At 45.8% G+C, this 14,479-nt stretch overlaps 1 protein-coding gene across 5 annotated transcripts in view; it reads left to right on the top strand.

Annotated features, from left to right (window-relative positions):
- Positions 1 to 574: 574 nt before the first annotated feature.
- Positions 575 to 14,479, top strand: part of pcdh10a (protocadherin 10a) — a 66,066-nt gene continuing 52,161 nt past the window's right edge. For 4 of the 5 annotated variants that reach the window (XM_086008497.1, XM_086008488.1, XM_086008491.1 and 1 more), the window contains exons 1-3: positions 575 to 3,573; positions 4,498 to 4,556; positions 4,671 to 4,777. In XM_086008497.1, coding sequence (XP_085864623.1) covers positions 1,093 to 3,573; positions 4,498 to 4,556; positions 4,671 to 4,777 — 2,647 coding nt within the window. In that variant the 5' untranslated portion in view covers positions 575 to 1,092. Of the gene's footprint in view, positions 3,574 to 4,497; positions 4,557 to 4,670; positions 4,778 to 12,093; positions 12,600 to 14,479 lie in introns of those variants that run through there. The other variant, XM_086008481.1, reaches the window with a different exon arrangement.

The following is a 14,479-nucleotide window of genomic DNA, read 5'->3' as shown; positions in this document are numbered from 1 at the left end:
GATCTGAGCTGGCGGTGAGGGATTATTCTTGGGAGATGTGCCAAAAAGCCCGAGTGTCTCCTCCCCAATAAAATATAGGATGTTAAACGCATGCAAAACGGTTGCTATTTATTTTAGTTACATAGTTAGTGCTCGCCTGCATGTGTATAGGAACTCTGTAGAAAGATGCAATATAAAAAAATCAGAAAATGGGAAAACAAGCAGGATTGCTTTGGAAGAAACAAACACAGTCAGTAGACCAAGGAGTACATTAAGTGCAGAGAGGGGGTTAAAATCATAGCAGGAGGACTGTCCCTTTGTAGAGATGTGGTGTGATATGATCTGATCCGTGCGGGCACCTGTGCGAGTGCAGCCCACTAACTCTGGGCAAGTCGAGAGAGACTGGGGCGTTATTCGCACGGCGGGGAGAATGAAAGCGACCCGCCCGCTCCGCCGCCGATTGGTCGCAAGAGGCCTGACGCACAGCCGCTCGGTGCCCCGCCGCCAGCCAATCGGAGCGGGGCGCTGGGTGCCGAGGGCGGCCATTGGTTGGCGCGAAGAGGGCGCTACGCAAAAACAGAGCGCTGAGCCCAGAGAGCTGCAATCTGTCAGTAGAGAGAACAGCACAGGAGCCGGGCACTGCAACGGGGGAGGAGGAAAGGAAAAGCAAACAGTAGCAGGCAATCAAAAGGAAAAAAAGGGGAAGAGAAAGAGAGATTTAAAAAAAAATAACCCAGTGAGATCCAGATTAGGGAGCAGAAGTCCAGAAAGTGTTTGATGATAAACTCTAGACCCAATTGTCGTGTTTACACCGAGGATATGACCGGCGGCTGTGTCAGAGGGTTTGATGTGAAACCAAAGCCCTCGGGAACCTCTTCATCCAGGCCACTACTGAATAGTGTGCGATCAAACGAGTTTTTCACTCGTTAAAGGGAAAAAAAAGATAGAAGTTCGGCTCGGGGTGCGATGAGGTTGCTTCACGTAACTGGCGTTTGCGGACAGATGTGATGGAAAAATCAAAGCTGGAGAGAGCGCGAAGTCAATAATAATCAGTAATATTGTACCCGCCACTGAACTTAAGAAGGGACGCGCGACTTGGTGTGGGCCGTGGAGATGATCTTCTTATTTCTCTGGGTTTGCTTTCTGGTCGACCGCGTTGCCTGCCAGATCCGCTACTCGGTGCCCGAGGAGCAGGAACATGGGACGTTCGTGGGGAATATCGCCGAGGATTTGGGACTGGACGTGACGAAACTGGCGGCCCGCAGGTTCCAGACGGTGCCGAGCTCCAGGACGCCCCACCTGGAGGTCAACCTGGAGAACGGGGTGCTGTTCGTCAACGAGAAGATCGACCGCGAGCAGATCTGCAGGCAGAGCCCGACCTGCCTGCTGCACCTGGAGGTCTTCCTGGAGAACCCGCTGGAACTTTTCCGCGTGGAGATCGAGATCGTGGATATTAACGACAACCCGCCCAGCTTCCCGGAGGCGGACATCACGGTGGAGATCTCGGAGAGCGCCTCGGCTGGCACCCGCCTGCCGCTGGAGAGCGCCTTCGACCCGGACGTAGGCAGCAACTCGCTGCGCACCTACGAGATCACCCCCAACAGCTACTTCTACCTGGACGTGCAGACTCAAGGAGACGGCAACAAGTTCGCCGAGCTGGTGCTGGAGAAGGCGCTGGACCGCGAGCAGCAGGAGGTCCACCGCTACGTGCTGACGGCCGTGGACGGGGGGCTGCCCCAGCGGACGGGCACCGCTCTGCTCACCATCAGGGTGCTGGACTCCAACGACAACGTGCCCGTCTTCGAACAGTCCGTCTACACGGTCAGCCTGCCGGAGAACGCTCCCCTGGGCACCCTGGTCATCCAGCTCAACGCCACCGACCGCGACGAGGGCCAGAACGGCGAGGTGGTGTACTCGTTCAGCAACCACGTCTCGCCGCGGGTCAAGGAGCTCTTCAGCATCGAGCCCAGGACGGGCTGGATCGAGGTGAAGGGGGTCATGGACTACGAGGAGAGCAGCCTTTACCAGATCTACGTGCAGGCGAAAGATCTGGGGCCCAACGCGGTGCCGGCTCACTGCAAAGTGCTGGTGAAAGTTACCGACGTGAACGACAACGCCCCCGAGATCAGTTTCAGCACCGTGTCCGACTCGGTGAACGAGAGCGCAGCCCCGGGCACCGTGGTCGCCTTGCTCAGTGTCACCGACCGCGACTCGGACGAGAACGGGCAGCTCCAGTGCGAGATCCTGGGGCAGGTGCCTTTCAAGCTGAAGTCATCCTTCAAGAATTACTACACCATCGTGACGGACGGGCCCCTGGACCGAGAGATCACCGACTCCTACACCATCACCATCATGGCCAAGGACAGGGGCTCGCCCCCCCTGGCCTCCAGCAAGTCCATCAAGGTCCAAGTGGCGGACGAGAACGACAACGCGCCCCGCTTCTCCCAACCTTCCTACGACGTGTATGTCACCGAGAACAATGTTCCCGGAGCTTACATTTACGCAGTGACTGCTGTGGACCTCGATGTAGGGCAGAACGCCTACATCTCTTACTCCATATTGGAGTGCGATATTCAGGGGATGTCCGTTTTTACCTATGTCTCCATCAACTCCGAGAATGGCTACCTGTACGCCTTGCGCTCTTTCGATTACGAGCAGCTGAAGGAGTTCAGTTTCACCGTCCAGGCCAGGGACGCGGGGAGCCCTCCACTGGCCAGCAATACCACCATCAACATCATCATCGTGGACCAGAACGACAACGCGCCCTCCATCGTGTCGCCCGTGTCCAGGAACGGCAGTGCCAAAGAAATCGTGCCCCGCTCGGCTGACCCGGGCTACCTGGTGGCCAGGTTGGTGGCCGTGGACGCGGATGACGGGGACAACGCCCGGCTCACCTATTACATCGCCAAGGGGAATGAGCTGGGTCTCTTCAGGATGGACTGGAGGAGCGGGGAGCTCAAGACGGTCAGGAGGTTGTCCACCAACAAAAAAGACCCCAGCGCCCCTTACGAGCTCCTGATCGAGGTGAGGGACCATGGGCAACCACCTCTGTCGGCCACCGCCACCATCCTGGTGATGGCCGTGGACAGCGCCGTGGATCGCCAGGGAGAGCGGGGCAACCGAGCCGGCAACCCAAAGGAGAACTCATTGGATTTGACCCTCATCTTGATCATCGCCCTGGGCTCGGTGTCCTTCGTGTTCCTCCTGGCCATGATCGTGTTGGCAATCCGGTGCCAGAAGGACAAGAAGCTGAACATCTACAGCTGCCTGGCCAGCGAATGTTGCGCCTGCTGCAGGCAAGCGAGGAACAGGAAGAAGAAGCTCAGTAAATCGGACATCATGCTGGTGCAGACCACCAACACCAACGCGGCTCAGGTCCCGGTAGAGGAAGGTGGCTTTGGCCACCACAGCCAGAATTATTGTTACCAAGTTTGCCTGACCCCGGAATCGGCCAAAACGGATCTCATGTTCTTGAAACCGTGTAGCCCAGCCAGGAGTACAGACGCTGACCACAACCCCTGCGGGGCCATCATAACCGGGTACACCGACCAGCAGCCCGACATCATTTCCAATGGGAGTATATTATCAAACGAGGTAAGATACTCCAACTGCGCCGAGATGGATCTACCTTGTCCCCTTGCCCACATCTTTTTTTTCTCATTTGACTATCTCACATTCCCTCATACCTTTCAGATAATCCTTTACTGTCTTTAATTTCTCTGCCTCACATATTTAGCTCTATTAACGTGTGATTCTCTGCAGTTTCTCACTTGAAATCCGTTTGAGGTTATTTTGGGATGCACCGACATGTCCTGCCTTTAGAGCAAGGACGAGTATCATAATGTGAAATGTTGTAAGTGCAGCCAAATCGCAACAATTGACTACTGTGATTTGATTAAATAATCTGTGACTCCCAGCACAGACTGGGGAGTAAAACGAAAGAACTCTGATCTTGGCATGAAAAGAACGGTTTAACCCTTTATTATCTCGACCAGGAAAGAAAAAGGGCAGGACTTTAGTTATTCCCCATTAACCATTTGAGTACCGACAGCAGTTTACACCCTGCAGCACGGCAACGTCCTTGACAGCTCTAACAATCTTAAGTCTTTGAGACTTTCAGATGTACTGTGTCAAATGAAAAGATGTAAGGGTAACGCGCCGTGAGAATTCACTAACAACACGCTTAGGAGAAACAAATCTATAGTGCTGCCCCACTGCTCAACCTGCAAAAACTACCTTGTGCCTTAGAAAATCTTACTCAGTTTTGATCCTTTGCCAATTGGAGCCTTGAACTATCCTTCAGATCTGTAATTATACAGTCATTACGAGGTCCAATGTCATATTAGTAACAGTAATTAAATTTCTTCATCACAGAGTTACCTTCAACTAAAACTGCGTGCGTTAGTCCGATTTTTCCTTATGTTAGCACATAGAACGATACTAACAGCAATGCAGTCGGTTCACATTGTCTGCCTGTTAAGTTAACGATGATTGACTTGATGATTTACTCCTTTCCAGACAAAACACCAGCGGACCGAACTCAGTTTTCTTGTGGACAGACCCCGTCGAGTTAACAGGTAGGCAACTCACTGAACTGGAGCGGTGGCCAGCTTTCGCCATTAGCGAGATAGTGGGGCCCTGTTTGTGTTTAAAATCGGCCGCTAACGCTGGCGGTGCTTTCTGTTTTCCAGCTCTGCATTCCAGGAAGCGGATATAGTGAGCTCGAAGGACAGCGGCCACGGGGACAGCGAGCAAGGGGACAGTGACCACGATGCCACCAACCGAGCTCACAACTCTGGTAAGTGAGCTTAGTGGATTTTCCAACGTGTTCCCCCACCCTTTCTGTGGGGGAGGTGATACATAAATGCTGCATACCGCAATAGGAAACGTAAAGCTCCCCGGCCTACTGTTTTATTTAAGTAGCGAGCTGTAAGTATTTAATTCCCATTCCTTTGACTGTGTTGAGGTGTCTCAGTAATTCACCAAACTGCTCGAATATATGAATGAGTGGGCATGTCAGCACAGCCTGTGCACATGTGTTAGTATTGAATTAAGAATAACGTGCAGTTAACTCAGCAGCTCGAATTTCACCCCGTGGTGTGTGTTTCATGCATATTACTGTTGAGTCACGGACTTTGAAAGAATTGTGTGATGTACTATTGAGCTAGATGGAGGAAGGGGCGTGTTGTTATTTACTGCTCATCGCGTCGCGCTGAATCCTGTTTCTTTGTAATGTGCACTGGCTACAAGCTTTCCTCGAAGAAACTCTTCTCAGTCTAATTTCCCCTCTCCCTTTTTGTTTCCTGGGTTGCTTTCATCCAACCCGACGACTACTGTTCATTATGGCAAACACGTTTGGTACTAACGGCCGCTCAATGGCCCCTTTATTTTGTTTTCCGCCGTTAATGAATATGCGATCTTAAATGAGTCCGCCAGGACTGGCATCCGTCTCCATCATTACCCGCTTGTTGGACGTGTTGGAATTTGGAAAGAAGCGATAGTCGCAGGGTCAGGGAATTGAAAAGTACACAAAGCACTGGGCTCTGCCAGATGTCCCCAACCCAGCTTCTTGTTGGAGGGATTAAATAGTCGTGTGTGTTGCTGCTTCATATAGTCCTCAAAGCCACGATTTGCAAATTTCCCAAACTCTGCGGATTGAATCTTAAAGGACTGCGGGTGGTTTTTTTTTATTGGAAGTGCCTGTTTTCTACATCATCCTGCTGCTCTCTTTCAAAATGGAGGGTTATTAAATACACCCACATCACAGAAGATGGCAGTAATGCAAAACTTAACAGACTCCTCAGGCCCTTAAGCATTACATTTCGGAAGTGGAGATGATTTTTTGAGTTTAACCAAAACTCCCAAATATATAGAATATATCTTCTGGTCAGTTTGAAATAACGGCAAAACCAGCATCAAAAAGGGAAAAGTACAATCTGATTGAACTTTGTCAGGCCTATGTTTACCATTGGCTAGACTTTAAACTGAGCAGTCTTGAGAGTCGCCACATTTTGAAATGCTGCCAGTGAACCCGTTTGATTAACAAATCATTCTGGAAATCAGATCAACATTGGCTCTAACCGGATTAAGGCACTAGTGAATTGCTTTATTTTACCAGGAGACAGTTTAGGATCATGCACATGTAGCTCGTAATAATTCCAAATCTGCTTGTTTTAATGGCTTATCTGTGTAGATCTTCAAAACGCAGTTTAAACAACTAGAGCAGTTTTACAAACCAGCTAAATGGTACCGGGGATTGTAGTGTACCAGTATATCCTGGTCCTATTTAGCTAGTTAGCCTGCAACAACGCAGCCTCCTGTTCCGTTAGCTAACGCACAATATAATTACCTGTACCTTTAGGTAATCTGTTGTGTTGGTACAAATGTCTCCATCAAATTTAATGCAATGTGTTTGGAACAATACAGTCAGTCAGTCCCCTGTGCTGTTAGTGAGTTTATCTGATGGGATTAAAAAGACACCCGCATCTCCAAAGTACCTTTAACGGCCCTTATCCCTCAATTACATTAGTTATCTGGGATCGTTTTATAGAAACACAGAAGAAGATGACGACAGCTGCCTGAACGATGTTAGGTGCGCTTATTTGAATCAGTTTTGGTGCCAAACCATCCTTTGAAGTACAACAACCGTTAGCATTTGCATTGCAGCTTGGAAGGGACCTACGCAAAAGGCACGCCCAAGCAAAGATGGAGAGATTAAGAGGGAGACCAAGAGCTTTGTCAAAGAGGTGGGCTTTAAGGGCGGGGTCTTAGAGGAGGAGTAGGAGGTGGGGAGGCAGAGGGGTTTAAGGAGAGAATTCCAGAGAGTGGGACCTAAGCAGCTGAAGGCCCCGCTGCCAGTGGTGGGGCGAAGGAAGAGAGGGAGGGGAGGGATGGTTGCATGAGACAAGAGGGTGAAGCAGGCCTGATCTTAGTTAGATCAGTACTTGCAACCCAGGTAGGTCACACAGCGTACCAGAATTTACTTTGTGGGAAAATTCAGAACCAATCTAACCTCCAACCTAAAATATAATTAGGGTGTAAGTCAAATGAATTTGGGTGGTCTTCCCCAATTTCTCAGTAGGCACGAGTCTGCAGTATGAAACAATTAATTCCGCATTACTTAGACACCCACTCATAGACAGCCCTCAAGGATGGCTCTTGAAAGAAAGGAAAATGCACGAGGATATAACCTCCGATGCTGGGATGTCTTCCATTGTGTGGGGATACATTCCCGGACCAATTGCCATGCGAGGGCATTGTACTGACACTGGGTGGCAAAATGGAAAATGTCAATTTCTCACCAGTAATATCCTTCACCTTATGAAAAACAAAGAGCATCCTGGTAATTCAATAAGCCCTTGACCCGCCAACTCTCTGATACGACTTTAGCTGAGAGACCATCTCCTAGTTAAAAGCGAGGTAATGGAATTGCTCGAGCTGGCTTAGCGTGTTCCAAGCACCCATGCACAGTACTGTGGAGCAAAGGAATGCACTTTTGATTCTTTGATACCAATGATCCATAGATCTCAACCATAGTGCCGCGAGAGAGGTGCAAAACTGGAGAAAGTGTTTGCCTCTTTGGTACTGAGTAAAAAGTTACATTTGGGAAATTCCGAGAGCAGATCATCCACCCACCCTCAAGAACTCAGGGTGTGTTTGATCTTGTGGGATAGAAAGGCGGACGGGGCAAAAATAGGACTTGTACCCCTCCAAATAATACCATCAACTATACCAAAATCAACTAATATCCTTGGATAAGCGTTGGAAAAAGTATTTGCTATATATCTTGTCAATAAAGGACATATACATACAGGTGTTGATGTTGGGCTCCCTAATACTTATATTCTTTGTTGAAATTCACGAAGAGGTGGTGTAGGAAGCAGTATTGTTTCAGTGTGCAGCAGAATATAGCACCAGTAGAATATAGATTGCATCACATGACCCCTAATTATGCTCCCTGTGTATATTGTACATTGGGCAAGTAATTGGATAGCTTTCAAAGATGTTAGCTTAAAATAGAAGGTCAATTGATACATGGGTTGTGGAATGGCACTTTCTGGTGTCCTTTTTCCCTCAGTGCTGTCTTAGTTGTGACATTACCTTCAACAAATGCAGGGGATTATCATGGAGCTGGGGTCATCAGGTGTGACATGAAGTACAATGGAAGAGAAAGCCTGAGAAACTCTGATCCCTGGAAGGAGAAACTTTGGGCGCATGTTACATTTGTCTGCAGGCGTGGCCCATCGTTCCTCTTTTTTCAATATAATGTACTTAAGTACCACCAGATTTCACAAGTTCATTATTGTTGCATTCTTCTAAAGTATTCAAATCGAGTAAGGAAAGTCATGACTATAAGAGCGTATATATAGATTTCAATTAAAGACAAACACTCGAAAGGATTATTAACTTAAACATTGCAAAATATTGTAAATCTCAAGGGTTAAGTGCAAAGCGAATCACGTCAACTCTGACCTGAAAAAAAGGGGGGAATGAATGAACGTCAGTGTGAAAGCTCCAAACTTTATTAGGTATGACCAACAAGAACTGATTGGAGATGGAACATAAGGTATGAATAATAAACCAGGAAGTGCCAAGATGCGACTGGCTGTTAAATTTAAGGGAATAGTCGAGGATGATTAATACATTCTCGTATTTCGAGGAACATGAAGACGTACAAAGCGTACTTTACAACAGTGGGGAAAAAATGAATGGTTTGTGGAAATAGGCAACGGAACTGATAGTGGAACGTGCTTCATTCAAAGCTATTCAGAGGCATCCTCCCAAGTCGTATCGACTCAGTGCTCAGGACTCCGAAAGCCCTTCTCCCCGCTGCGATTCCGTTTGAGAACAAATAAAAAAAGGTGTTTATTTATTTTAGCAAACAGTGGGCGTTTGTCAGCCTTACAAATTGCAGAGAAAAGGACCGGGATTGAAAAGGCTGAGCCGCAGCGATCGAATGGCAGTAGGCTTTTGCAGTGTAAACATTAGTCAACTTGGAACAGTTTTAGTAAATGTCATCACGCTCGTGTGATTGCATTTTAAATATCAACCCGACGTCGAAATGCCTTATACTGTTTGAACAGCTCTGAAATAAAACCAAACGGCGAGAGAGTCCCCAATCGTAACCGCGAAGACCCTACACGTCGACGATCTTTTTATTTCCCCTGTTGTTAAGGGAAAAAAAACCCGCTGCTGGTGATCCCGTTTCCAGTTCACGTACGCAGTCTGCAACAGCTCACTGATCAGTAATTTGCTTTCAGACTTCTGCATAGCAATTACTGATGTAGGGCTGTGATCGAAGCCTTGCATTTGCATCGCACGAGCTTCTTTAATTTAACATATATATATATATATACAAAAGTCATTTTGAAGGGAGATGAATGCATGATAACAGCCACCGCCTCCCTCCCTCGCCGCGTTATTTAACTGTTCGCTCACACTTGCAGCTCCTCGAGTTTGTTAACTGGCGCACCGCCGATCCGATGAAAGGGAGTGTGACGTTTGAGACCAGGGCTGCATTGCAAATAAAAAGAAAGACTTGCATTTATATAGCGCCTTTCACGACCACCACCGGACGTCTCCAAGCGCTTTACAGCCAATGAATTACTTTTTTAAGTGTAGTCACTGTTGCAATTTAGGAAACGCTGCAGCCAAGTTGCGCACAGCAAGCTCCCACAAACAGCAGTGTGATAATGACCAGATAATCTGCTGTGATAATTTTCTTGCATTTCGCATTCCTGCTTTCCCGCTTCAGAACTTATGAGTGTTTTTATTGCCATTGATCTAGTTCCTCCCTCACTGAGCAACTAGCAACAGTGCCAGGCCATGTTGACAAAGTAGACATCCTTCCTAACACTATTGGGAGGATTAGATTTGAAAGTTTCTGCATGTCGTTTTGGAATGTTTAGATATATTTGTTTTTTTTCCATGACGGCACCCGTATCGTTGCTTCCTGCCAACCTGTCTGTTGAAGAGCATGTTGTACAATGTCTCAATTCAAATTGAATCGACCAAAGTGAATGCTGCCGCCAGTTTGATCCGTGCATGCATGTATGTGTGTGTGACATGTAAAAGCTGAAAGGGGCGCTGTCTCTTTACACATGCCTGATGCAACCCTTTGCTACTGTTTTCACATGGGTTATAGCTCCATAGATATTGGCAAGCGATTGTCTCATGGTTTACCACCGATGAAGCTCACGCCAATCGAGCCGTTCTTTGTCAGCGGAAGACCCACTGGGCTCCAACTGCATGTAAGAAAACACTTCTGTATTTACATAGACAAGCGCCTGCCAATAGAACATGTAGTAACAAGCACACGTCAATAGCATCTGCCTCCGTGTCAAACAGAACCGAGGAGTGTTTCTCCATACAAATTAAATCAATTAGCCACACCGTTCCTCAGAATGAGAAATACTTCAAACGGTCCTGCTTCTGGTAATAATTGTAATAGCTAATAATAGTAATAATAATTACCAGCTTCTTGTGTTGGCCAACTACCCCAGATTTGATTTTTTTTAAGTTGGCTTCTGTAAAGGATATACAATGGAGGGAGTACTTTAAGTGAAAAGTAAATCATGCAGTGATATCAGGTATTTGCCTCATGAACTCAAAGGACGAGTGAACTCTGTATACCCTAATCACTTGTGATTTATTTTTCCATAAGCCATCTAGTCCCATTGTGGGTCTCATATGCGCCGCATGTTGACTGATTTTATGAGTTTATTTAAGTTTTTAGTAAAGACATAATGGGTTTATTCTGTGGGGATCACCCATTACAGAGACTTGTTGCCTGTCCTGTGATACAGAGTTGTACTGTCATACCGAAAGTAGTGACTTTAATATGCTGGCTGGTGTAGATAGCATGAAATAGCAAACAGCAGTGAGCAAGGTGTTCTTTAATATTAATTTTCAAGAAATGGATCTTGTGAAAAATATTCAATAATAAATCAGTGCAAGGAGGTCGGTATATAAAATCCTATTCTGCATTATTTGACACATCATATATTTTTGGTTTCAGAATTATATTCCTGTAAACAATCATCAATATTGATTATGAATGTACAGTATAATGTAACATAATCTCAAAAAGTTGGCTAACTACATTGTTCTCCCTTAAGAATGTGATATTTCATATTTTGAAAAGTTTTCTTAATTGTAATACATGAAACCATTGTAATTTCAATTGATTTTAAAACGTTCATGTTTTGTTGCTGGGGTGTAGATTTATATGCCTATTTATTTCTCATTAAAGCACTGTACCTTATTTCTTTGCTTGAATACACATCCCTTAAATACAAACAGGCCTCCACTAGTTTTAATAGCCAGGGAGAGCTCAGTAACAATGAAACCAGGTTTCATTTAATAATCTCAATACCAAAGCTACCATTGCCTTTTCATCCCTTAGCGCTTCTTTGCTTTGTTTCTGTCTTTGTTCATTTCCATTATAGTTTTCCTTTATCTTCTGCTTTATTTTTCTTTTCTTCTGCTGTGGAGGCACTTAGCTACATATGGTAGGTTCAGTGAACAAATATGCTTTGAATACAAGCAAGCTGTTCTAGTGGCAGTGTACAGTGAGTCCTGTCTGCTTGCTGAGACAAATTGTGCCACAATCTCATTCATTATTGCTAAATTGATAATATCATACCAGTCCATTCCATGTAGCTAAATAAATGTTCTAATCGGCCAATCCATCTTGCTGAGCTAATGATGCCATACTGGATCTCTCTTTGAATTTGCTTTGATTGGTATGCTGATTGCATCATAACAAAGCTTTCTTTATTAAAGGTATAAATGGGCAATATTCAATAAAAAAGGCAGGTATTTTTTAAAAGAATCATAATTTTGTCTGCTTCTGAAATAGTATTTTGTCAAATTATATTGACCTATCAGGTCACCAAACTATATGCATGTGAATAAGGTAATGTAAGTTATCAGTCTTAGCTACAGACAGACAATGGCTAGGACCACTGTAATAGTAGTGGTGAGAATACATATTTTTCTTCAAACTTTGGGTTGATTTGGGTTTTGAATGTCCAATGTTCAAATGTTATTGTGGAGCTAAATATGAACCCAGTATACATTGTTATTTTAATCTGCATTCCTTGGATCAAACAGGATTGACTCTACCAAATACTACCAGAAACCAAATAGAAGCACTACTCTCAGGATGTATCCTGCTGCTCTCCCATTACATTACTAGGCATCAGATGAGGAATTCACTAGGATTCATACACCTATTATTAGATTGCCAGTTGCCAGGTACTTTACATACTTTTTGCCATAAGCAAGCCGCAGTCACCAACTTGCCATCCACTTCTATTGAAGTAAAATGCACAGCGAGATATGCAGTGTGGCTGAATACATCCTCCGCCATTTCCGTCACCTCCAATGTGATCCCACCACCAAACACATCTTCCCCTCACCTCCCCTTTCAGCATTCCGAAGGGACCGCTCCCTCCGCGACACCCTGGTCCACTCCTCAATCACCCCCAACAATCCTTCTCCTTCACCTGGCACCTTCCCGTGCAAGCGCAGGAGATGCAACACATGCCCTTTTACCTCCTCCCTTCCCACTGTCCAGGGCCCCAAACACCCCTTCCAGGTGAAACAGCGATTTACTTGTACTTCTTGCAATTTAATATATTGTATTCGCTGCTCGCGATGTGGTCTCCTCTACATTGGGGAGACCAAACGCAGATTGGGCGACCGCTTTGCGGAACACCTCCGTTCAGTCTGTAAGGGTGACCCTGAGCTTCCGGTCGCCTGTCACTTTAATTCACCGCTTCAGTCCCACTCTGATCTCTCTGTCCTCGGGCTATTGCATTGTTCCAATGAAGCTCAACGTAAGCTCGAGGAACAGCACCTCATCTTTCGATTGGGCACTTTGCAGCCTTGAGTTCAACAATTTCAGATAATTATCCCTGCCCCCATTTTCTCGAGACGGTTCAGAGAAGGTTCACTCGGTTGATTCCAGAGATGAGGGGGTTGACGTATGAGGAAAGGTTGAGTAGGTTGGGACTCTACTCATTGGAGTTCAGAAGAATGAGAGGCAATCTTATCGAAACATATAAGATTGTGAGGGGGCTTGATCGGGTGGATGCGGTGAGGATGTTTCCACTGATGGGTGAGACTAGAACTAGGGGGCATAATCTTAGAATAAGGGGCTGCCCTTTCAAAACTGAGATGAGGAGAAACTTCTTCACTCAGATGGTAGTAAATCTATGGAATTTGCTACCCCAGAGAGCTGTGGAAGCTGCAACATTAAATAAATTTAAAATGGAGATAGACATTTTCCTAGCAGTTAAGGGAATTAGGGGTTACGGGGAGAGGGCAGGGAAGTGGACGTGAGTCTAGATTCAGATCAGCCATGATCCTATTGAATGGCGGAGCAGGCCCGAAGGGCCGTATGGCCTACTCCTGCTCCTATTTCTTATGTTCTTATGTTTCTTATGTTCATGCAGTATGATTTTTGCCATTCCCATTTGCAACATTTTATCTTTCCTGCCTCTTACAAAAGTACAGGGTGTTCTTTCTATTCCTTCCTCCCCTCCTAAACTCCCCCGTCTCTGCACCTGCTTAATATCTGTTAGATCTCCAGCTTTTTCCAGTTCTGATGAAGGGTCCCAAACCTGAAACGTTAACTCTGTTTCTCTCTCCACGGATGCTGCCTGGCCTGCTGAGTATTTCCAGCATTTTCTGTTGTTATTACAGGATTAGAGGGAATGCTTTTCCTCTGTACATGTGTACTGCCATTTTGTAACAGGACAGTCCAAACTCAACACAAAATGGTCCAAACGAGGCAAAATTATGATATTGGCAAAATAACCCGCAAAATGCTTCAAATTGTGTCATCTTCGGCATGTATTTCTCCCAAAGCAGAATTATTCTCCTCCAGTCTCCTGGAGCTGAACTATTATTCATATATCAGTGACTTTTGACATTATAATTGCTTAGAAAATCTTCCCGATTGGATTGTTGTGGGCTTGGCTTCAATTCTTACGGATCTCACAAAAAACGATCTGTTTAATATACTCTGGATGATGAATTTTGTGTAAAGCACTTAACCCCATGATTATATTCTATGAAATATGGTACTCAGCAAGCTACATCATATCACTTTCAGTCCTTTCCTTACAGCATATACTCAAGCTATTTCCCTAGCCAATTTCCCTTCTGTCACACAGATATTTGACCCTTATCGCTCCGCTTGATAAACAACTTATAAGTCACACGAAAAGTGTAAAATTTATCGTTGAGAGGGCACAGTCTGGTAACAAAAACTCTTAGATCTGTGCAGAGTTACCTGCTGTCATCTCCTGTTTTTTTTTTGCTTTGTGCTCATCAGCCATATGGTGGTGAGGCTCAGTTTTCATGGCTTCATTTCTGTATCAACATTTTTCCTCAGTGCCATTACCCTTTATTTTGGCAACGTGACTGATATCTGAAACAAGCTTGTAAGAGGAGTAAGTGTTTCGCCTGCTTCTGTAGGCATGGACTTTAT

The sequence above is a fragment of the Somniosus microcephalus genome, chromosome 2 (assembly GCF_052327205.1).
Source record: "Somniosus microcephalus isolate GS21.2 chromosome 2, FLI_Smic_1.0, whole genome shotgun sequence".
NCBI classification, from domain to species: Eukaryota; Metazoa; Chordata; class Chondrichthyes; order Squaliformes; family Somniosidae; genus Somniosus; species Somniosus microcephalus.
Note: the sequence above shows the minus strand (reverse complement) of the source record. Positions and strands in the feature narration are given on the sequence as shown.